General features: G+C 39.4%; 1 protein-coding gene across 4 annotated transcripts in view; it reads left to right on the top strand.

Annotated features, from left to right (window-relative positions):
• Positions 1-21,901, top strand: part of RNASET2 (ribonuclease T2) — a 32,822-nt gene extending 10,921 nt beyond the window's left edge. For all 4 annotated transcript variants that reach the window (XM_074863013.1, XM_074863016.1, XM_074863015.1 and 1 more), the window contains exons 4-10: positions 3,987-4,042; positions 4,971-5,028; positions 5,829-5,899; positions 11,902-12,015; positions 14,261-14,306; positions 14,520-14,594; positions 17,122-21,901. In XM_074863013.1, coding sequence (XP_074719114.1) covers positions 3,987-4,042; positions 4,971-5,028; positions 5,829-5,899; positions 11,902-12,015; positions 14,261-14,306; positions 14,520-14,594; positions 17,122-17,313 — 612 coding nt within the window. In that variant the 3' untranslated portion in view covers positions 17,314-21,901. The remainder of the gene's footprint in view (positions 1-3,986; positions 4,043-4,970; positions 5,029-5,828; positions 5,900-11,901; positions 12,016-14,260; positions 14,307-14,519; positions 14,595-17,121) is intronic.
• Positions 21,902-23,158: the final 1,257 nt, after the last annotated feature.

Genomic DNA, 23,158 nt, shown 5'->3' with positions numbered 1-23,158 from the left:
ATTATATCATTTATGTAAAAAACCTTTGAGACGCTACTTTGTGCAACTACTTACTAGTTTATGCTTCCTATGTAAAGGAACCTGATTATAGACTACTTCGCTACATACTGTGTTCTCGATAGGTGTGTGGATGACCTACATCTTAATTCCTACCTGTTTTGCATATCTGTGCTCAAAAAGTTTTTCAGGCTTTTGAAGGCCTGGAAGATCTTTTCTAAAATTTAGTGGGCATAGTTCAGAATGCCAGAAATCTGAGAATACACATCTCCCAGCTCTTCCTGTGCTTTAAACTGTATGTGTTCAGATGGTGCTTTTTAATACTGAGTGTGATTGGCACAATTAAACTGGAAAGTAAGTGTTTTCTAATCATATCTTCTAAACTAACCTATTAAAATAAAATAGTGAGTATCATGGAAGCAATAATAACCTCAGGACTTAACTACTGACTGCTGCAGTGATAGTGAGGAGGAAGAGAGATGTTCTTCCTCATCATGTGATTAGAAATTCCAGTACCATTAATTGAGCTAAAGTGCCTATGTCTTCTACAAAAATATCCAAGCTAAATTCACAGACCTCAAGTGATTAAGAATTTAATGTTTCCATAGTAAATTATACCAGTGGTGCAATTTGTTGAACTTCGTGTGGCTGATTCTTGTCACACTTAAACTTTCTGGTAACAAATTAATGTAAATCCTGTTAGGTGGAAATAGAAGCAACTTAAGGGCAAGAAGAGGGAATTTCCCCCTTCCTCTTTATGGAGTTGTGAAGATCTTTAATACAAGAACTGAAAGAGAGGTATTATTGCAGCTTTTGCAGCTTGGAGATTGTAAAAAGATAAAATCTTCTGTGGGTGTTTCCTTGTAAAATGGGGAAAATCCGGTGCAAGTTTGTAGGCTATGAAGTTCCTTGTCTGTTTAGAATGGGAAGGATGATAAAGAAATGGGTACTAAACCCTACTGTCATCTGCATTTTACTGCACATATGTGCTGATCAAATGAATAGGGCTGGTTAACAGAACAGCCTGAATTCAAGTTTGAATGCAGTGTTAAGCAGCAGATTAAACTTTTTCTTTTTTTATATGAGATAAAACGTTTACTAATTTCAGGCTTTGTCAATAATTTTATAGCAAAGGCTTAAAGGAAGACTAGAAATGCTATTTTTTCTTTGTTTTTGGTAAAAATAGAGGTAGTCACGTAATATAGAAAGAATTAGAGTGACTGAGGGTAGTACACTGTTGTGATCTAGCATTAGATCAAAAAGTTCCTTAGATGAAGGGAATACCTTTATTTCTTTGTTTGTATATTAAGCCAGGTTTGTCAAAGTGACTCCAGCTCTTGACATATGCTGTTTTGGAGAAAAAGGAAAGTGTTTTTTTTTTTTTTCCCTAAATGCCCATGTGACTCATAAAATAACTCTTAATATGTGCCTCCAACTTCTCTGAATACAGTCTGGTTTAGACGTTTTTGTGGGTCGTTATCTCCTGTAAGGATCAACACATGAAAGGTTTTAGCTTATCAGCTTGTGCCAGAAAGGTGTTCAACAAGAAGTAAATTTATTTCCCTCATTCCAATTTTTTTCAGCAACCTTATCAATTTGTTTCGTTCATTGATTGTTTTACCCCAGGGGGTAGGGCGAAGGAGGAAGGGGAATAATTCCACACTATTTGGGGAGAGAAATTGAAGAGCTGAACTCTTTTCACAGTTTCAAAAGCAAGGGTTTTTCATAGCAGACATGATGCTTCATTACAAAATAACACTTAAAATTCATGGTGGCCCACTTAAACAGGGGGGCTGAAAGGAAGAGCAGGATTAAATATTTAACTTCCCAGAAGCTGACTTTTCATTCAAACCTGGTGTGTCTCTATGTGATCTGGTAGCACTACCCTCTCCTATGTACAAGCTGCCGTACCAAGGGATTTGTAACTTGGGCAGCTCTACAGGTAACACTTCATGACAGTTTGATGGTGTTTCACTTTTTGACATTTCAGAGGTGAAAGAAGCTTCCACGCTTCTGGCAGCTACTCTTTGCTTGATGTCTTGCTGTTACAAATAGGCTAATCTTTGTGCTGCAGCATTCCCTCTCAGCATGGTGGGTGCTGTAAAGGCTCACTGGCACTTTTCTCAGTGTTACAGATCACGTATGGTTAGTTTGGATTGTTTTGAGATTGCTTTATAACAGGAGAAAATAATGTTCCTTTTTCAAATTAATCTAGATATAGAAGGCTTTTCAGGGTCCAATGCCTACCTGAAAATACACATTTGTAACCGTTTCAAGTCAACGGTTGCCTGAGGTTGAATTAGTCCTTCAGTGATCAGTATATGATAAACAGGAAGGCTGACAAGAAGTGTTTTTGCAGAAGGAGCATGGGTACCCAGTTTCTCAGATTAGCGTTTGCTCATTTTATGATATTGATGTAAAATGAACATTGGAAGATACTATGGCTAGAATTAAGAAGGAGGATGAATGAAGCTGGGCAAAGCACACAAAGTGTGATCTAATGCGTTGTAGGTTTCATTGACCTCACAGTTCTGCCAGCATACAGTGTAATACCAAGAGCCTGATGAAATGTGTAATAAGGTTAGTGCCGTGATAGGGGAGAACTTATTCAAAATTTAAAATACTCTCTTTCCTTTAGCATGTCTGAGAACTGCGGTTAAAGATTGGGTAAGGAGTGCAGTTGCACTGTTCTTGTTACCACCCTTGGTTGAGCAAGCTGGTTCACTGTCAGTGTTTTTCAGGGGAGGATGCATTAGCTGCTGGCTATTAATTTGGTGTATTTTGGGCTGGATAGCTCAACTCTTGCAGCTGCACAAAGCTTGTGTCATGACAAGAGCAATATTGCTTAGGTGTTTGCATTGTGTATTTGTTGAAAATATTCCTTTCAGGAAAAAAGCTGTTGCTGGGCTTAATTGCTTCTATTACTGGTGACAAGAGAGGAGAGGACGGAAATAGGCACAGAACAAGAAAGTCTTGCAGAGCTTGCAGTTTTGCTGCCGCTGGCCTGTGGCATGTGGAAGGCAATTAGTGAGATTACAGGCCTCTCTCTGCTCTTGTCTACACTCTGCTCTTGCTCTGGCATCACATAAAAGGCATTGTGGCATAATTAAGACAGGATGCAGAGCTGAAAAGGAAAGCTGTTATTATGGAGAAAGAAAGTCTGAGGATGTTGTTATTTAATGGCAAAAAGTGTTTACTAAAAAGAGCTGTAATTACTAAGCAGAATAATCAGGGAAAATACAGTAATAGTATTCTGTGATGTCTGCACATGGATTTTTTTGGTTTTGTTCAGGAATATGTACTCTGCTCTAATCAATAATTAATGTGTAGGCTATTTCTCCAGCATTATCAAAAGTTTTGACTGGAGACTTTTTTTTTTGTAGGAATGTGTATAGTCTTTCTCCTTCTCTCCATTCCCTTGTTCCTCAAATCAAAATCTTTAAAAAATATATTTTGGAATAAGCAACCTATTTAATCTCTTCTTTGTATTTTTCTATTTTAATACAACAGCAAAACTACTCCTGGATGCTTAAAGATGGTTGTGTGCTTGTCTAATATTATAGTTTATTTTGATGTTTTTTATTGTAATGTCTTTGCACTCCTTGAAAAGATCTGATGATGAGAAAAATACAGAAAGCTGCTAGCTGGCGTATGATAAACACAGATTTAGCTCCATTCATTTAACATGGATCAGGACACTTTCTATTATGTCAGAACCTGTCCTTTGTCGTCTTTTTACACTACCTTTCAGGATTCCCCCTGATACTTGATCTGCTTCATAATTTTAATGCCAGTTGGTCTCTGCAGAGTGACACAATCCATGACAGCTTCAAGTAACTGGAATTCCCCAGTTCCTGACTTGGGCAAGCAAAAGTTCTCATGTCTCACCAGAGCCCTGGACCACCAGTGAATGAGCTTTTATTTTTTCTTCTAAACCATTGTCCCTGGACACATATAACAAATATTCTGTATTTTTTTTTCCCCCACAGATGAGTGCTAATGATTGTCAAGACCCTCCTGAGTACTGGACAATCCATGGACTGTGGTATGATCATAGAATGTTTTTATTTTAGCCTGAAAAGGAAATCAAGTTTTGTACCAGGATGTTTAGTGCTTTTTTTTTTTTTGAGAGAGTTTAATCTAGCTGGTTTTATGATTCCTGGACACAAAAGCCTTCATTTTGTTGGAAGTCAAAACCCTATGGTTTGATATAAAACTGAGATACACTTCTGTAGCTCATGACTCACTGAACTCCTGAAATACTCTTGCCACATGAGCATTTTATTTATACATCTCCTTGTAAGATCAGTAATGTTCTCAAACAGAAAGGGAAGTATAGTTTCCCCTCGTTTTTTTTTTTTTTCTCCCTGAGTACACAGAATTTGTTAATGTCTCGTGACTGCTTGTGGCTTTAAGTACCTTAACACAAATACTGCAAAACTTGAAAAACTGATTTGCTTCAGAGGAATCAACTCACTGGCATTGGTGCCAATAACAGCCATTCAAAAGTTTTTCTGAGAAATACAGGGAAAAATTCAGTACAGGAGTTTAAGCTATGTGCGTTGGAAAGGTGAACAGCATTATGTCTAGATTTGCAGTGAGTGTCTTGATGATACTTGCAGAATCATCACTTGGTGCAGTGGTTGAGGAGGTCAGTGTCATTAGTGACATCTTGTGCAAGATCCTTCCATATCATTTACTGCACCTGTATGACTTCTACACAGAGTGAGAGGGACTGGAGAGGGCCTGACGAAGAGCTTCTGCATGGGGAATGTTTTGGCCCTAATTAATGTCTTGAATTTTTACTTCTAAAACTCTGTGGATGCTGATGGGTTACTTGCATTTTTAAATAAAATCTCTAGCTATTAGCTTGCATATTTAAAATTCAAGCTAATGACATAGAATAGAATTATGCTAGTTAACGTTAGTGAGTTAGGAGACCTCTTTTTTTCACTTTTATTTTGCTTCCCTAGGCCTGACAAAACTGAGGAGTGTAATAGGACATGGCATTTCAATGTCACCGAGATTAAGGTATTTAAAACAAAAAATACCAAGCAGAGCTAAGTGCAATTACTTTTGCACATCATATATGCAAAATCTGTAGCTTATAATTTATCACTCTTAGTGTTTGCTGAAACGTATCTTCTTTTAAGGACTCCACAAATTCATTAGGTGCTTCTGGTACTACTTGAAGTTGCAGTGCTTGTGATCTTGAGCAGCTGTTCCTACCTGATTTTATAGACATGCAGTTCAGCCGCATCGCGCTTAAAAAAAAAAAACAAAAACCTAGAGGACATACGTAGTGGATCTGCAGTGGCAAAAAGTACCTGTGAAAAAGAGGTTACAGTCAGTCCACGTTCTCTCTTCCATTTTCTACTACAAAGCCAGAAGACATTAAATAAGAGTTCAAAGTACATTTTTTCTGTTTTTTCCTCCCAGGGCATTAGTCTTTTTTAATTAAAAAAAAAATATATTCCAAATTTCATTCAAATGTGTTGTAAACAGGGATAGGAGGTTTGAGCTGACAAATGTGAAAAGCTGCAGGATTCGACAACTACTGCAGGGACAGTTGAAGCGAAGTCTTACTTTGAGGTAGTGTGTCGGTATTAATCCATCCAGATATTTGGATAGTTGTACCTACCTGCTTCTTCCAGTGACAGCATTTTCAGAATATTGAGGAAAAAGACCTTTTCTTTTTCTGAGACTAAATATTTCAGTTGGGGATGTTGAAAGATAAGGCTTCAGTTCTAGAAAAATGTATCAATATATGTAGATTGTAAGAAATAGCTTTTCAGTACTGTAGGTGCATTTACTGACTGTGACATTTTTAGGATCTTATGTCAGACATGAGACACTATTGGCCTGATGTGCTTCATTCATCTCTGAATCGCACCCAGTTCTGGTGAGTACAATAAAACCTAAAAAGTATTTTGGATATTATTTTATTAAAAAAATCTGAGTTAGTAATTCTTCAGGTGAGATGTTGTACATGTTCTCATGTGTCTGGGAGGCCACTGAAAGCAGTGTGTCTCGTCAGTCTCAATTACAAAATAAATCTGTTTTCTTGTTAAAGCACCTGCAAAATGCAGCTGTTGAAGAGAGGGCTATGGCAGAGGTTTTGGAGAAATGAAACTTAGTGAGAGAGAGAGAATGTGTTTCTTCGCTTTGTCCCCAGGGAGGAGAAGCAGCTGCTACTGATACATTAAATGTGAATAGCAGTAGTGCTCCTGGGATGTCACAGCTAGCTGCAAGGGCAGCTTCCAGGCCACTCCTCTTCCTAGCTAGCTTCACTGTGTTGCTGGCCTTGAGACTTTTGCTTTTGGGCTTTCTCACAGAGGAGGAAATGGAAAAATAAGATGCATTGGATCATCCTAGTCACTTGTATACCATGGACTTCAGGAGAGCAGACTTTGGCCTCTTCAGGGATCTGCTTGGCAGAGTAGCATGGGATAAAGCCATGGAGGGAAGAGGGGCCCAAGAAGGCTGGTTAATATTTAAGTATCACCTTGTCCAAGCTCAGGAGTGATGCATCCCAACAAAGAGGAAGTCAGGTAAGAACACCAGGAGGCCTGCATGGATGAACAAGGAGCTCCTGGACAAGCTCAAACACAAAAAGGAAGCCTGCAGAGGGTGGAAGCAAGGACAGGTAGCCTGGGAGGAATACAGAGACACTGTCTGAGCCAGGGATCAGGTTAGGAAGGCCAAAGAACTGGTAGAATTAAATCTGGCCAGGGATGTGAAGGGCAACAAGAAAAGCTTCTATAGGTACACTGGTGATAAAAGGAAGACTGGGAAGATGTGGGCCCTCTCCAGAAGGAGACAGGAGACCTGGTTACCCAGGATATGGAGAAGGCTGAGGTACTTAACAACTTTTTTGCCTCAGTCTTCACTGGCAAGGGCTCCAGCCACACTGCTCAAGTCGCAGAAGACAAAGGCAGGGACTGGGAGAGTGAAGAACTGCCCACTGTAGGAGAAGATCAGGTTTGAGACCACCTAAGGAACCTGAAGGTGCAGAAGTCCATGGGACCTGATGAGATGCATCCATGGGTCCTGAGGGAACTGGCAGATGAAGTGGCTAAGCCACTATCCGTCATATTTGAGAAGTTGTGGCAGTCTGGTGAAGTTCCCGCTGACTGGAAAAGGGGAAACATAACCCCCATTTTTAAAAAGGGGAAAAAAAGGAAGACCTGGGAAGCTACAGTCTCATCTCTGTGCCTGGCAAGATCATGGAGTGGATCTTCCTCGAAACTATGCTAGGGCACATGGAGAATAAGGAGGTGATTCGTGACAGCCAACATGGCTTCACTAAGGGCAAATCGTGCCTGACAAATTTGGTGGCCTTCTACAACAGGGTTACAGTGCTGGTGGATAAGGGAAGAGCAACTGACATCATCTACCCGGGATTGTGCAAAGCATTTGACACTGTCCTGCATGACAGCCTTGTCTCTGAGTTGGAGAGACATGGATTTGACAGATGGACCATTCGGTGGATAAGATTGGTCCTCAGAGTCTTGAACTGGTTCCACAAATGTCTTATGGAAACCTAAACCTGTAACTGTTGAAAATGGTGGTCTCATTTTTTCCTCCCTCCACTCCTCTTGCACTGTGCCAGGGAGAGCATGACTGCTTCTTTCTGTGGTAGCACAAGTTTATGCCACCTTAAACTGTTCCTGGAATTAGAATAAGAAAGATGTGCTGTAAATCTAGCACCTCCCATGCTTTGACCGCCTACCTGCTCATAAAAACAGGTGCATACCAGTCCTTATTTACTAACAGAGATATTTTGGTAGGTAGCAAGTATGAACTGATACAATCTAAACCTTTTCCCTTTCACTTCAAGGCTAGCAAATAGCGGTTATTTCAATACCTGGAAATAGAAATATCATAAAAGCAATACAAAAGTGAGGTTATAACACTAATATTTTGATTGACAGAGTAATTCATTCCCTTTCAGTAAGGTGACAGATGCACTGTAACTGACAGCTCTAACTGCAGACTTTGTAAATGCAAGCTTTAAGCCAACTGAAAGCCAGTAAGATCCCATTGTACATCTCCCTTCAGTTAAAATACTGTACTTCAAAATTAAAAAAAAAAAAAAACCCTATAGTGTAAAAATCCCAATACAGCAGAAAAAAAGAATCTGAAAGTAAAACTGACTGCAATTTTCATTGTTGCAGACTAAAGGCATCTTAATTAGGTAAAGAGCATGAGCAGTGACAAGCAAAATGGATACTGAGTATCTTAGCATATGACATGAGCATTTTTCCAAGACTGCTATAATTGTGTAATATGTTTCTTCCTGGCTTTACCTCTAACTGTAGCCCTGGCTTAAAAGAGGAGGTAAGAAATCTTCCTGGTGATTTTAGTATGGCTGTGGGTACTTCTGTAAAGATAATTGCAGATCTTTGTTCACCTTGTTAATTTACAGACTGACAATTGCCACCCAAGAGTTTGAACTGGACAGGATAGAATGCCTTAATACAGGATGAAGGGTTATGTGTGCTTTGTACCTCAAAATTTATTAACTGAAAACATCCCTTTATAGTAATTAATAATTTTTTTGACCAAATAAAAATTTCTCGACCAAGAAAATTCCCTTTAGGATGAGTTTATACATATGATACAGAAGAAGGAATCAGTGTTTAGCCTATAGGACAGCTGGGTGTCCCTTACCTTCTACATTTTGTGGCAGCACTTGCAGTTGTGCTTTACAGATTTTCTTTGTTCCTACCCTAATAACGAGCCAGTTTTTGAGCTGGGTGGTTTCTATAATCCTTGGACTTACCTTATACGCTCCTGACTTTGTCTGTCACGTGTACATGACTTTGTGCTTGGGGGAACTCTGTCCTTGTTGTACATAACAGGAAGCAAAATCTCTTTGAGTTTCAGCTTCCTTTCCACACAGCTGAGTTGTGCCAATTTCATTCCTTTGCATTTCTGCAGCCCCCTGAGACTTCATTTGTAGGACTTAGCTTTGAGGTATGGAATTGTAACATTTATTCTTAGCAGCACCATAGAGGAAATGGTGAAGGATAAGTTATATAGTAGAATCCAATCTGGTGCTGTAAGCCCCACTCCTGTGTGCCTGCCAAAGTACTTGTGTCCTACAAGGAGGAAAAAATGTTCATCAAAGTTCTTGACAGCTAGCAGATGTGCTCTGTGCTATTGCCTAGTTCATGGGAATGAGAAATACAGAAGGATGGGTGGCCTTCATGAATACAGGCAACTGTGTTCTGTACCCACATTTCACCCAGCTGTGAGCTGAGGCTCAAGTAGAATTACCTTGTCTTATTATGGTCTAGGTGAAGGATAATGTGTCTTGGTGAATAACACTGAGACATTAATTCTTTTGATTTCTAAACAAATTATTTTATGTTATTCCCTGGTACCTGCAGCTTCAACATTTCCTAACTGCTTCAGTTTGCATTTAAATGGAGGATGTGAAGGTGAAATTTCATATGCCTGTGCTGAATGGTCAGAATTAGCTGTATCTGCATCTTTTTTTTTTTTTTTTTCACATGGCTGTCTGCAAAATAAAGTAACACTGTCAAGAGTGTAATTTGAAAGTTTCAGTAATTGTTTTGTAGTGACTCTAAAGTAGCTTTCCATTTTGGAAGCTCACAGGACTGATTAAAAAACTTGGTCCCGGTGTATTCTTGGCTTGCTGCAGCTGATGATGCATAGGTAGTGTGTGGGTAGCTTTGTGTATTTTCCTTTGGGATCCCCATGGCCCTGTGATCAGTGTGAACTGTACCAAACTACTTCAATAACAATTCCATGTTAGCACTAATATGCTCTTGAGCACCGTCAGATCTTTTGCCCTCTATTTCTGCCTTCTTCCTGGAAACAGCAGGACACTTAAATACAAGTACAACAAAAAACCTTCAAAAGACAGGCACAACACTTTAACATTAGTTTTGCACACATGCATGCATATATTCTCTAAAGAAAAATTGTGCTCAATATCTCTTGCTAAATTTAACCCTAAAAGAGCTTCCATTTTCTTTAAAACTGTTGTCTCTTTTCTCATCAGTAATTTCAAATCCCTTGTTGGGAAATCTGCTGTTTGGCCCAAGTAAAGAGGACTTGTCCAGGCAATTCACTTGACATGTAGTCAAGTTGAGTGTTACAGCCAAGATGAGAACTCTCTACAAGGCTAAATTTGGGAATGTATGGTGAAAACCTTCCAGTAACACGTCTTCTCCCCTGCCTCAAATTTCTTGACACCACAGTTTCTTCATTCATTCTCTGTTCAGAAGTAGTATATGAATTTCTCTAGATACAAACATAACTTATTTGAAAGCGTTTTCATTCCTTAAGAAACAAACTGAATTTTTTAATATGAATGGACAATTCAAAGGTAGGATTTCAAGTCAATAATAGTTGTTCTTGTGCTTCTTTGTTTTTCCATGAGGTTCTTAAGGCATCATAAGGTCAGAGAGTGCTGTGGTAGTGGCAGAAATCTGTGATTAGGTATCTTGTGTACATCTGAATTCATACCTATTTAATACAAGCGGCTTGTGAAAATTTGAAAAGAAAGTAAAAAAAAAAAACCAAACCAACCACCACCAGCTCCCCAGATCCACAGGTGGTCTTATTAAAGACCATACTGTTTAGTCTTTCAATAGACTTCAGACTTGATAGAAATATATTTTGAGCTTTGCCCCATTTTTTTGTCCTATTTGAGTTTGTCTGCCATAAAACTGCAAAAATTGCTTTCTTTCGCACTCTGTTCCATGGTATTAGATGACTTGATGGTAGAATAGAAGGAAGACTTGAGAGCAGCCCTGTGGAAATACTGCCACAGGCCAAAGTAAAAGTATAGGCAACAGTCTTGTCTTAGCAGCTTGTGCGGTTTCACCATTCCACCCAAAATAAGGGTTAGTCTCTTCAGTTCTAAAAAATTTTTAGTGCTTTGAAAGTACATTTAACATAAAAGGCTCCATTAAAACTTATACAAAGCTTAGAAATTTTCGTTTTCTAGGCAAATTCTTACCATTCTGATCTCCAAATGTCTCTTTGTAATACACTGAGAGACCTTTGTATCATAAGAGGTACATATACAAGATACATATTTACTTCGTAAATTACTTAATTATTTTAAAAACAAGCAGATTCAAAGGAGACAGCTAAAAAAAACCAAACACCCAAACTGTTTGGGCTAACAATCTAAAGAATCACCTGAACAGAGCTTCTGGCTTTGTCACACTCTCTTGACACAGAGTTCTTTTAGTCAGTTTTGAAATGAAGTAATGGCTTATTCCACGTTGCTGTCTATCTTGTCTCCTCACCTTACAATGTCTGATCTTAAAAAGATAGCTGATGTGGGGGGAGAAGAGTGTTATCCCTTTGGTGGGAGAACAGGTGAAGGGCTGAACTATAAATGAGTTTTGCATAAATGCATATACATAATTTATAGGAAAACCAAATACTGATTCTGAATGTCCCACGTCCATAATAATATCCAAACCATTAGATCATCCTCTCCTTTATTTTTTACAGCTCTTACATTAGTTTGAAAAGTCTCTCTCTTGCAGCTGTCAATGTTAAGGCGAACTCATTTATATCTTTTTAATACAACTTACTGTCTGAAAGAGTTTTTTCTTAGTCTGATGTTACAAATCATAATGAGGGACTTCTTGGGCTTCTTCCTTACTCTCCTGATAGGTCCAAAATCTCTTGGTAAATGATTCTACTAAAAAAATACGTAGATGTTGCTGTAATTGAAATGGTGGGAGTGATCTTTGTTTTGCTTTTTGCACGTGCGGTATTTTTTGACTGCAGTGTCCTACTTTACACATGTAGCCTTTCAGATACTTGATTTAAGTATATTGGCTAGATCGTGCAACACATATATCTTCAGATAGTGTTTTCTAAAACTTAAATTTTGCCTTCTTCCTAAAGGAAACATGAGTGGGAGAAACATGGCACTTGTGCAGCCACGCTTCAGGTGCTTAATTCTCAGAGGAAATACTTTGGTAAGGCCTTGGAACTCTACCAGCAAGTTGATCTTAACAGGTACGTAAATGAACTCAGTGGTCTGCCTCTTATTTCAAACAGTTTCTAAAAGTTTCAAATCTATCCTAAAAAAAAAAAAAAAAAGTCTAAAAATGTGATGGCAGATGGGAAACGAGTATTAGCATAAATTAACTTTAGTACTGGAGTTCAGAAGAAGGGTTGTCTACTCTGAGAGCATGTGTCTGGTCACTTCAGAGTCTGGTAAGCCAGCCATGTTCTTTGCAGTGTTGTCACATTTTAGACACTGGCTGTATTGGCTATATCTCACTACCAAAAGCTATGGTACCTGTAAACTTCTAAATCAAGTGACAAATATCCCAAACTTCTGAGTCATACTGAAACCCAAACACTTGTTTTTAGAAAGACAGTACTCTGCTCAGAGAAAAGGACAAGCTGCAGGCAAAATTGTGCAGAACATCCTGGGAAAAAGCTGAGAGGTAACAGCAAGAGAGCATGCCCTGAGGAGCAGTGTTCAGTCACTGCAGGCAGCCCTCTGTTGTCGTTTCTAACAGCCCCCACGTGACACTCTTGCTTTGTCCTAGGGGCTGATTCCTCCTCATGGTTCCAAAGCACTGGCCATTTCAGATAGAAAATCTTGATGGGAATGTTGTGGTTTGTCCAAGTGCTGTATGTACATGTTCTGACTGCAGGTGAATGCCAGAAGGCCAGAGTCCTTTCCTGATCAGTGCTTGGTATGGGTGGGAGAATGTCTGACTCAGATTTGTTAACTGGGAATTGTCTTTCTGTATAAGATGACAGTATCTGAGAGAGGAAATAAGTTCTTCTGTATCTAGAAACGTATCTTTAAAAAAATTTTTTTTAAATCCTGTAAATGTTCTGTCAGTATCTTGCCCAAGCAAGTTCCTAACAGTCTCATTCACTTTGCATATGCACAAAGGAAATGCATCTTTCTCCCACCCCCCTCCTATTTTTGTAGATGTCTTGTAAAACTGAGATTTTTCTAGTCACAGTGCTTAAGAGCATGTCATATGTAGTGTTAACATTAATAATGTCTGAGAAGTCATTTGCCTGAGTATCTGTGATGGTGTGACTAAAACATTTAACAGATGGCAGAGTGACCAATTATGTGACTCTGTATCAGCATGTGCAACACTGAAAAAGAATAGACTGAAACATGTTGAAATGAATTGCTCAGAGCATATTCTCCGTTGTAAAAATGAACATAATTAATCTTTACTGAAAAGAATAAAGACTGCTAATGTTCTCATTGTACTTCATTTATACTTGATGGAAGAAAGTAGTGTTAGTGATTAAAAGATTGTTTCCAAAAAGGAAATTATTAATAAGAGGACGTTATGCAGGCTCCTGTAAGAATGACAGAACATCATCTATTTTATTGGCCTCCTTATATCCAGAGTCAAATGACTATGACAAACAGATCTGTAGTCAGCTGGGTTAAATCTCCCCTGTGCAGAACTTGGCCTTGGAAGGGTTGAGCGTTATCAGCACTTGTGGATTAAATCCTGCAAGATGCTGAACATTCCCATTCCTTACAGAAGAAGCTGGGACTTAAAGACTTGGCACCTATCGAGTCCTGAATCTTCTTGTCAGCTTAGAAGTGTGGGCTTCCCTCAGGACCGAATCTAAAGGAAGGGCTATATAGGCTAGAGGTTCTTGAGAGTTACTTTGTTTCTCTTACGTGAACAACCTTTTCTCTTCAAAACCTACTTGTTAGGAAATATTGCTGCCCTGACGATGTTGATCCAGATCCACACACCATGTCCCTCTCCCAGTGTGCTGTGCACCTCCCGGCCCAGCAAGCCCACCCTGTATTGGAACATGAGGGTGCCTAGAGCAGTCTCACAAGTCTGCCTCTGCCCCCTCCCGGTGGCTGGAGCACAGGGGTATGGTTCAAGGCAGGGGAAAGGAGGCAATTAAACTGCATGTCCTAATTGGTGCCCAGTGGAGCATTCTGAAGGTCCCACAAATAACAGTAATATTGCCCTTTTTCCTAGCTGTGTGTGAAGACTGAACTCTCCCAGCTTCTCAGCTTAAGATGGGGGAGAGGGTTCTTCCTCACCCTGCTGAGTTGGATAGGAAGTGACCTTTCTGAAAAGGAGAAGCTTTCCTAGGCCTGGTAGAGGGTGGAAGGAAGACAAGTTTCCCTTGCTCCCCATCACTGTAATGCTTGTCAAGTTCTCACTAAAATTAACTATTTACCTAATGATTATGAAGTTATGTTTGCATACAGGAACCATGGAAAAATGTTTTATCTTTGTTTCAGTTGTCTTCTGAAAGCTGGGATAAAGCCGAGCAGTTCATATTACCAGGTAAGAGGCAATCTTTTATAAAACAAAATCATGTGCGGGTACTTTCTTTTTCATCAGGAGGCAAGTAATTTCTAGAGTATAAGTGATCTTTTTTAAATTGTATAGTTCTTTAAGGTTGTGTTTTATCTAAAAGTTTTTGTGAACTTAAGTGTGGGAGCTGTTGGAAGATGTGCTAGTGACTTATTAATTTATATAAGCTTTTTAATTTTTCAGATGACTGCCATAAAGGAAGCTCTTACAAGATTTTATGGTGTAATGCCAAAGATCCAGTGTCTTCCTCCAGAAGAGGTAAAAATCCCAAACAAACACACACTCCCCCAATCCTTCAAAACTGAAAACCAAACAAAAAACCAACAACTTTTTTTTTTTTAAAAGCGCTTTTTATCAAAAAAATAAAAGCAAAAATAGAGTGAAAAATCCTCAGCATGGCAAAATTTAGGTCTGGGTGTTCCTTGTGTATACAGCTCTTTGCAGATTAGCTATTGCTTGATTCTTGGAGTTGAGTTCATAAAACATTGCTTACTTACTGGCACCACTGAGTTCAGCTTATGTTACTGTTGCCACAGCCTTTTCTTAATGCAGAAAAATTGTTAGTGGAGGAAATGTCCATTCTTTACCTAATAACTTTGCTGTTAGTGTACTTACCCAGAAAGTGGGAGCACTGGGTTTTAAAGGTCTCTTTGTCTTAAAAGATTCGAACTTGCATCTTGTGCAGGAATGCTGTAACCACTGTGCTGGTATTGCTGTAGCTGAGTACTTTCCACTCCTGCTTAAGCTTAATTGCCATATGGCAAATTACTAGAACCAACAAGAGTGAGGTGAATGGAACCAGTGACTGTTGGTCTTGACAAAGGGTATTGCCTGTCAACAGCAGTCTTCCCTTCACTGGGCATGGCTCATGTGTCCTGCATGAAGAACAGAATCCTTCAGAAATAAAGCAGCTCAGAGGCTTGTCTCTGAAGTTGTTCTCAAAACCCCCTACCTAAAGAGGTATAAAAAGGCATTTTGACCTTCACTGTGGTTCAGGATGACCGTAGTCTTTCCTTCTGAGCCAATAGTGGCTAAAATTTCCATTTCTTTCTACTTTTCCTTGCCAATGATTTTACTGTGAATCACAGTGCAGTAGAGAATGTGGTATGCAGAGACGGTGTGTTAGAACGTAAAATCAGATCATCATATCTGAACCAAAAATGCCTTTGAAGGAACAAAATAGTATTATGAACAGTTACATGGGTAGGCTGCATAGCTGTTTCTTTCCTTTTCAGCTAGGTTTCTCCACTTTTAATTCAAAAAGAAAACAGAAAACCAAACCCACAAGATAGCTTTCCCTCTTACGAGTGGTTCCTTATTATCTCAGCTTGATAAAAATGGCTTACTACAAAACACTTGACAGAGTTATTGCCCATACAGATGACAATTCTATGAAAACTTGCCAAGATACAGTTGCTGTTGGAGTTGAGCTGACAACATAGAAGCTATTCATTTGCTTTAGTAGTGCTCTGAGGTTTTTATACTCAGACGTTTCTTCATGTGAAAAAGAATTCTAGGTTACAATTATTTTTAAAACATATTTTTACGTTACTTTAAGCAACAAAGGAATGAGAGTTGAATGTGGGTTGCACACTCACCCACCACTTGATGTTGAAGAAATACAGAGCTAACAAAAACCCCAGTTTCCAGCTCTGTTCACTGTAGTTCTGCCATTGCTTTTAGTACAATTGGGATACTGCTCAAATTATGTGAAGGTAATTTACAGCTTGAGTCTCCTGTGCTTAACAGCTGAAGCTAATGGATAATAGAAAGGAAAAAGTACACCCCAGTTACTTAAAGATAGCCCTTTTCAGAGTTCCAGCCATGTTGATGCCTGAAGTGCATTATGGGGCTACTTTGCTTAAAACATATTACACACTTGCTGTGTTCTTAGGTTTCTTTTTTTTTAAAAAAAAAAAAAACACAAACAAAACAAACCACAAAACCCTTCCAAAAAAACCCCAACAACAAAAAACCCAAAACCAAACCAAACAAAATCCCAACCAAAAAAACCACAATAAAAAAAAACCAAACCAACAACAACAAAAACTCACCACAGTTACTTTTGTCTTGGACAAATATATATGTACTGTTTAGTGGTTTCAAAACCAATTTTTTTCCACATGCACTTTGTCATACCTAAGCATTCTGGGGGACTTTTGTAGAATCTTCTTTCCCACATGAAAGGCTTCTGTGCCTGCCTGCCTCATTAATGGCCAATATTTTTCTTCCTAGTCTGTCCTGTAGTCCAAAAATGACATTTCTGCTACTTTTGACAGCTTGCTTCTGTATTCTTTTCAGTAAAAGCTATTATAAAACCAAGTTTCTTTTCTCCTTTTTGGAGAATTTTCTTTGCCTCAGTTCCCATCCTGCTACAAAAGAGTTGGTGAAAGGTGACTTCCAGGTCACACACACCCTTCAATATTCACAGAGTTCAGCCAGAGCTCATGATTAAGGTGAACAGCTTCTGTGTACGGTGCAGTTTTGGTAAATGCTAAGATAATCGGTGCCACAGTATTTCATAATGAGACTTACTAGTTAGGCAGTTTCCCCAAATTGTTACTGAATTATGTGGTAGGAATGTGTTTCCATGTCTGCTTGCTCCTTAAAGACAAGTATGTACTATAAGCTGCTCAGGGTGGATGCCTCTGGTGTCTCCTAAACATTTTTCAAGTAGCAGATATACAAATAAGCACTACTGTATTCTATAGATAAGGCAATATATCTGAAAAATTGATTTATTTTCTTCTCCTCATCAAGCTGATCTCATCCTGTACATTTCTAGGGTGAAAAAGCACAAACAATTGGTCAGATTGAATTCTGCTTCACCAAAGAACTGCAGCTGAGAAACTGCACGGTGCTGAAGGGTGAATCTGAGCCAGTGCCGGCTGACTTGAAGCTTGGAACTGAGGAGCTGTCTGTCTGCAGTGATACTCTCCCAACCTATTATCCTTCACAGGTCCAAGATCACAAGTGAAGCCATAAGAGTTTGAAAAACTTTTTTAATCAGCAAAAAAAACCCAAACCCTTGAACAATATACCTTGGAAAGGAGTCTTGACTTGGCAGTATTACAAAGCCCTGTCCATATCATGCTGTGAAGATTTCTGCTGGAAAATAATGCTGCTTTTTGCCATTAAAGGAGGATGGTCCGCATTGTAATATCAGTTATACAGGTTGAAATATTGAATGGGGGCTCTGATATTGATGAGATCAGAATCTGATTTAGAGCTTTGCCTGGACTTTTGGCTTGCTTATAGTCTGAATCAGTGTTCAAAAGAGAACTGTGACTTCTTAGTTTCACTTGTAGTTAAGTCTGCCACTTCAGCCACTTCTGATTTTTACCAGTGAGTAAGGGAAATTAAGTCATTCTTTGTTTTGAAAAGATGCTTGTCTCTCTGAGATGTGATGACAGTTTATTGAGAAGAAAATAGTGTAGACAAAAAGAACTTGTAGACCTGTCTGGAGGTCCTTTCCCAGAAATAATACCCCCTGCCTTGCATAAATTTGCTCTCCAGAAGTGCTGAACAGAGGCCACATCCTCTGAGGCTGTTGCGTTTAGGGTGAGAATAAATTTGGTAAAAGATAAATCCCCTTGCATTCTAGCCGGTCCTCAGAGATTAGAGGGACTAGGGGCAGCTGGACTTATCCCTCAATAGGTATGCCAGTTGGGGCTGTAACTATCGGTCTGACCCAGATGCCCGAACAGCCCGTATGCTGTAGGTCCGGTTGCGTTCAAAACAAGCCGTCAGGTTCACAAATAGTGCGGATTAGTGGCCGTCACTATAGGTCTGACCCAGGCCAAACAGCCCATACACTGTAAGTCTGGTTGCATTCAAGAGAAGCAGATTAATGAATAGTACAGTTTATTTTCATGCAACATCTACAGATTCTTTAAGATTACCTACGATACATGCACAAACTGCAGGTTGGCTATATAGCACTACACAAAAGAAAAAGGATTGCAATCACACACATGCAGTTCCTGGGTATACACTCGGTGTAGCTGAGGAAATCTTACCAAAAGGTGTCCCTTCTGGGGGTGGGGGGGAGTGTGTGAGAGCACAAACCTGTTGATATGTCCCTCCGATTTGGCATCAGATTATCGTCCCTCCAAGTTAGGTACAAACTTGGGGTACTATTTATCTTAGTAGGTATGAGTGAGTGGGTGGGACTGTAGTCAAGTCATTGTTCTGTCAGTAATGACATAATTTTGTGGTGCCAAGGGATACAGTTGGTTTTTGTGGGAAAAAGAGGGAGGATGAGAAGCAAGGTCGACTTGGTGCGAGGGTTGCAGCTGGGTTGTGTGGGAAAGAAGGGAGGATGAGGCACAGAGTTGGATGGTTGCTACAAAAATCATCTTTCAAGGGAAACGAGTAGAACAGGAGATAAATCTGTCCTTGAAGTGAAAGAATGGGACTGCGCAGCCTGCACCCTGCTTCGCATTCCTCCTTGGCGCCACATCAAACACAAATCACTGGACCTCCATCCCGTCCTGTGTTTATTCTGGGCACTCTGTGTCAAGGAAAATGTGTGCTTTGCAGATTTCTCACTGTTTTGCTGTTTTTGCCTTCCTCACACTTCCAATACCTAACAGAGGCATTAAACTTTTTCTCACTTAGAGATCACAGTGGACCAAAGATGGCAACTTTTGCATAACTTCTTAATGAAATAAATAACATTCACCAAGTTTTGGCACTTCTGCCTAAAGGACCCCAGGAAATCTGTATTTGTAGCCTTACCTAATCACTGATTGATTTTGCTACAGTAGCTCTATACAGTCTTGAAGAACAACCAATCTTAGAACTTACTTGCTAGTACAAGAAAATGTTAGAAATATGTTGTTATTAATCTTTCATTGTATTTGAACATTTAGCATTACCCCACAAGTGAGTGCCTGCACTTTTATTTAAAAATGAGATTGTCATGTAATCACTTTTTTCCAAGAAACAGCTTTTTATAGGTGAAACATTAAATACTACATGATTTTCAGTGAAAAGTACAAATGTTAGCACTAGTGCATCTCTGTTCCATAATGATTAATAACATACCACAAAGTTGGATGTTTTCAAAGGGGACCAAATTTTGATGACATGCTCTACACGGTGCTGTGTTGGTGTGTCTCAAATTGTCTTGCAAAGAAAGACAATTACAGCTTAAAGAACCATCTGTTAGAATAATATTACTGTGAAAATATGAAATGTGATATTAGGAACAAATTTGTTACATCTTTTGGGGTTTAGAAACTTCTCACATTTACTCTCTTTTTGATTGTCCCTGTTTCTCTACCACCTTTCATTTAAGGCTCTGTTACATTGCCTTGCCAGAGTGCTGTCAGTTTTTTAGTCCTTTCTTTAGAAACTCAGATATTTATGTATTTCACAGTTAAGAAATGAATATGATCTGACTCTTTCAGTAGAGCAAGAGTTTCTTTTTCAAAATTTGCCTTCCTTCCTGAGAGGGCAAATATACTAATATATACTAATACTATATTAGTATACTAATGGTAATCAGATCTAGTGTTTTTATAGTAACCATGGCGTGTTCAGTTCATGTTGCACATGACCGGAAGAATCACAATTCTTCATTCCCCCAATTCGCCATCTTCATCTAAGCAAAAGTAGGGAGACCAAACTAAAATGCTTAAAAAGACTAGAATGTACTTCTTTTTGTGGAATCTTTTTGAGATCACTAATATTTTTTTCCTTCTAATTACAAAAATTATCTCAGCCTAAAGAAAACAAATACTTGTTGGGAAAAATGCATTTCTCTGTAAAGGTGCAGCCCAAGGCTCATGTACTTTTTAAAACTCTTTCAAGTATTATTTAGATGATACATAGGTTTTAGGTGGACTACACAGAGTGCAAACAACTTAGAATGAACATTAATTTACAGTACGCATTATAAGGTGGGGTTTTTTAAATAAGGAAGACTTCCCTTTTCCTCAAAACTGCTTTTTTTTTTTAAAGGTTTGGATTTTTTTGTCCTTTGAAGTCCCTTGTTCTCCTTTTCCTTTCAGAGCTCTCAGAGTGCAGTGCCATATCCTTGCTTGTTAAGCTAATCAGCAGTGAGGGAAGTGGAAACAGTGATTGGTAACTACCATCAGACCATCTCACCAACATCTTGCTCAGTGCTTTTCAGTCACTAGTTTGGTTATGAACACAGTCCTTAATTAATAGTAGACTTCTCAAAATCTCGCTATAAATATTGCCACCTTAGATGAGCAGGTGCAGTATAAAAAATACCATGAAATCCACAGCAACGTGATGTACTGCCAAATGAGTGATTGTTAGGTTTGCCTGTTTTTCTGCAGTTGTTTTAATTCCTTGGTCCTCTTCACAGTTAGAAGAAAATCTGAAACTTGGAAGCAGTGGTAGCATTGGTTCTTGCACAGACATACGCTTAATGGAAGCTCAAATGAAGAGCCTGATTTTTTTTTAAATTGCAATATAAATTATATTTTCTTTTATAATGCCAAATAATGCTTAGGGAGACAAAATATACAGTATGGGTTCTCTGCAGTTCAAATGTAATGCATTAATTTGAGCAAAGCAAACAACTGCAGATACGTCCTTTATAAGGAAGGGAAACAGACACTAACAGCCTTCACAGTGTAAGTCTCAAAGGTAAAGCTGACTCTTGCCAAACAGAGAGTCAGCAGATACAGACAAGAGTCAGCAGATAGTATGGCTTCCACTCATTTTTCAGCCTCATTTTCAAATGCAAGAAATGTGAGGGAGCTGATAAGTTTTAAAACTTTGAGGAAAAACTAGCATAATCTGAAATGAGAAAGGGAGAGGAAGGGAGAGAGACAGCAAAGCCAGCAGCATGCTAAACAACAGCCTGCCTCTGAGTAAAAAATGACTGATGAATGTTAAGGTTGACTAAAAATAACCTCACAGACTCTGAAGTCCTGTTTAAAGGGACATACCTGAGATACTGCATTTGCCTTAACAAAAACACACATTCTTTTTATATTGCCAACTTATTACACATTAAATATTTTAATTTGATATGATTAATTAAAGTAGTAGCTATGATTAAAGTAGTAGCAATAAAACACTCTATATGACTACTGTTGCTTGGTTTTTGACAATCCCACCTGCCTAACTTCTAGGAAGATACAAATGTCTTTTAGAAGCTATTGACTGATTTTTAGGCAGAGAGATGCCAAGACACTGTAAAGTTTTAAGTGATACATTCAAGGGATGCTTTAAGAGCTATGTCTGAATGTGGGCAACCAGGATGAATGAATGGTAGCATCTGTTCAGACCAAAGATCTTGTCCAGCCCTTTATGTTCTCTCTAGGAATGGCTCACAGCCAGTTTCCAGCCTTGGCAATTGTTTTCCATCAGAATGTATATAATTTCAAGAGTTGGATTAACACAAACTAAATAGAAGAGGTAAACAAAGGTATATTGGGAGCCTTAAAATTCACTTGACTTCTGAAGTGTCACTCACTTCCTTAAGCAAAATAAAGTCTATCAGCCTTGAAGATTCAACACAGCCTGGGGAAGATGGGGGCTATATTAATTTCTGCATCATCAAATAAATTACCTAAATCTCAGCAGGGGAGTTGTTTGTGTAGTCTTTGTGCTTTAAAACACTAGTCAGCTTCACAAGGGGACCTAGCTTGTTTATACCCTTTGTCTATGTGCTCTCTTGTGCAAAATGCATAAGCATCCCTTGGTGTGTAGGTTAGACCATGGGCTGTCTGTTGTCTTTCCAAGGACAGCCTCTCTTCCCAGACCATGGGCAGGTTCTTTTCTCCCTCTTGTTCTCTCGGTCTCTTCCTGGCTTGCACTGAGCCCTTCTTGGCTGCACAGGACCCCAGCTTCAGCCAAGTTTACGGGGAGGAGGGAAACACAAGATTGGAAAAAGCTGCTTCCGCTCAGTTTCTGTAGGTAGCTACCCATGCACGTGTATATTGTGCTTAAGGCCATGTCTGTCCCTCCCTACCAGCAGCCAGCTGATCTGCCACTGCCAACGGGAACAGGAGATGGGAGAAGCAGAGGGGACTTCTCCCCATCACTCCTGTTCTTAGTAGGGGTAGCAACCGGTTGCTGTTGCCCAGCTGATAGGCAAAGCTACCTCTGCAGGCTGAAATTCAGGTGGCACAGGCCTCTGTCATGTCCCCACTCCACTCTCAGCAGCTGGCGAGCGCTGGGCAGTGCTGCTGGCCCCAGCTGCTGCCAGTCATAAGGAAAAATGGCAGCAGGACTGCAGTGCCCATGCCAGATGTCAGTGCACTGCCAGTCAAGTCCTACAAATGGGGATGGCCTAGGTGTCTGCAGCAGCAGCAAAGCAGCAGGTGCTGGCTTTTACAGTGGGGAAGGGGGATTTTCACGGGGATGGGTTCTTGAATTTGGGCACTTCAGTTCTGGTATGGTTGCACCTCAGGCAGTTGTGCTCTGTTTGGATCTGGCTCTGAGCACCATTAAGCCAAGGCCATAGAAGGATAATGGCACTGTTAACAGTATTATTGCTGCCTGATGATGGTTACTGATGATGCAAAGGGAAAATGTCAGGACTTTGCAAGTTGCTTTCCCAGGAATGGAGCAATCCATGATGAGGAATGTTGTATTTATTCTACATTCAGACTGTCTTGCTGCTCAGGCATCTGCCTTCACAAGGTTCACTGCACGCCTTCCCTTCCTGTGTGTAAGTATTTGCTGCTCTACAAAGTTGTAGATCACCTAGAGTTGGTATAAATAATTAATTTTAGAAGGGTTTTCAATTACTTGTGCTTTGGAGAATAAGAGCTTTAGTATACAGACTAAGTGAGACCTGATGTGGGAGATAGGCAGCTTATTTTATGTTTGTG

Source organism: Strix uralensis, chromosome 3, assembly GCF_047716275.1.
Source record: "Strix uralensis isolate ZFMK-TIS-50842 chromosome 3, bStrUra1, whole genome shotgun sequence".
Lineage (NCBI taxonomy): Eukaryota > Metazoa > Chordata > Aves > Strigiformes > Strigidae > Strix > Strix uralensis.
The sequence above is the reverse complement of the archived record's forward strand: the minus strand, read 5'-3'. Positions and strand labels throughout refer to the sequence as shown.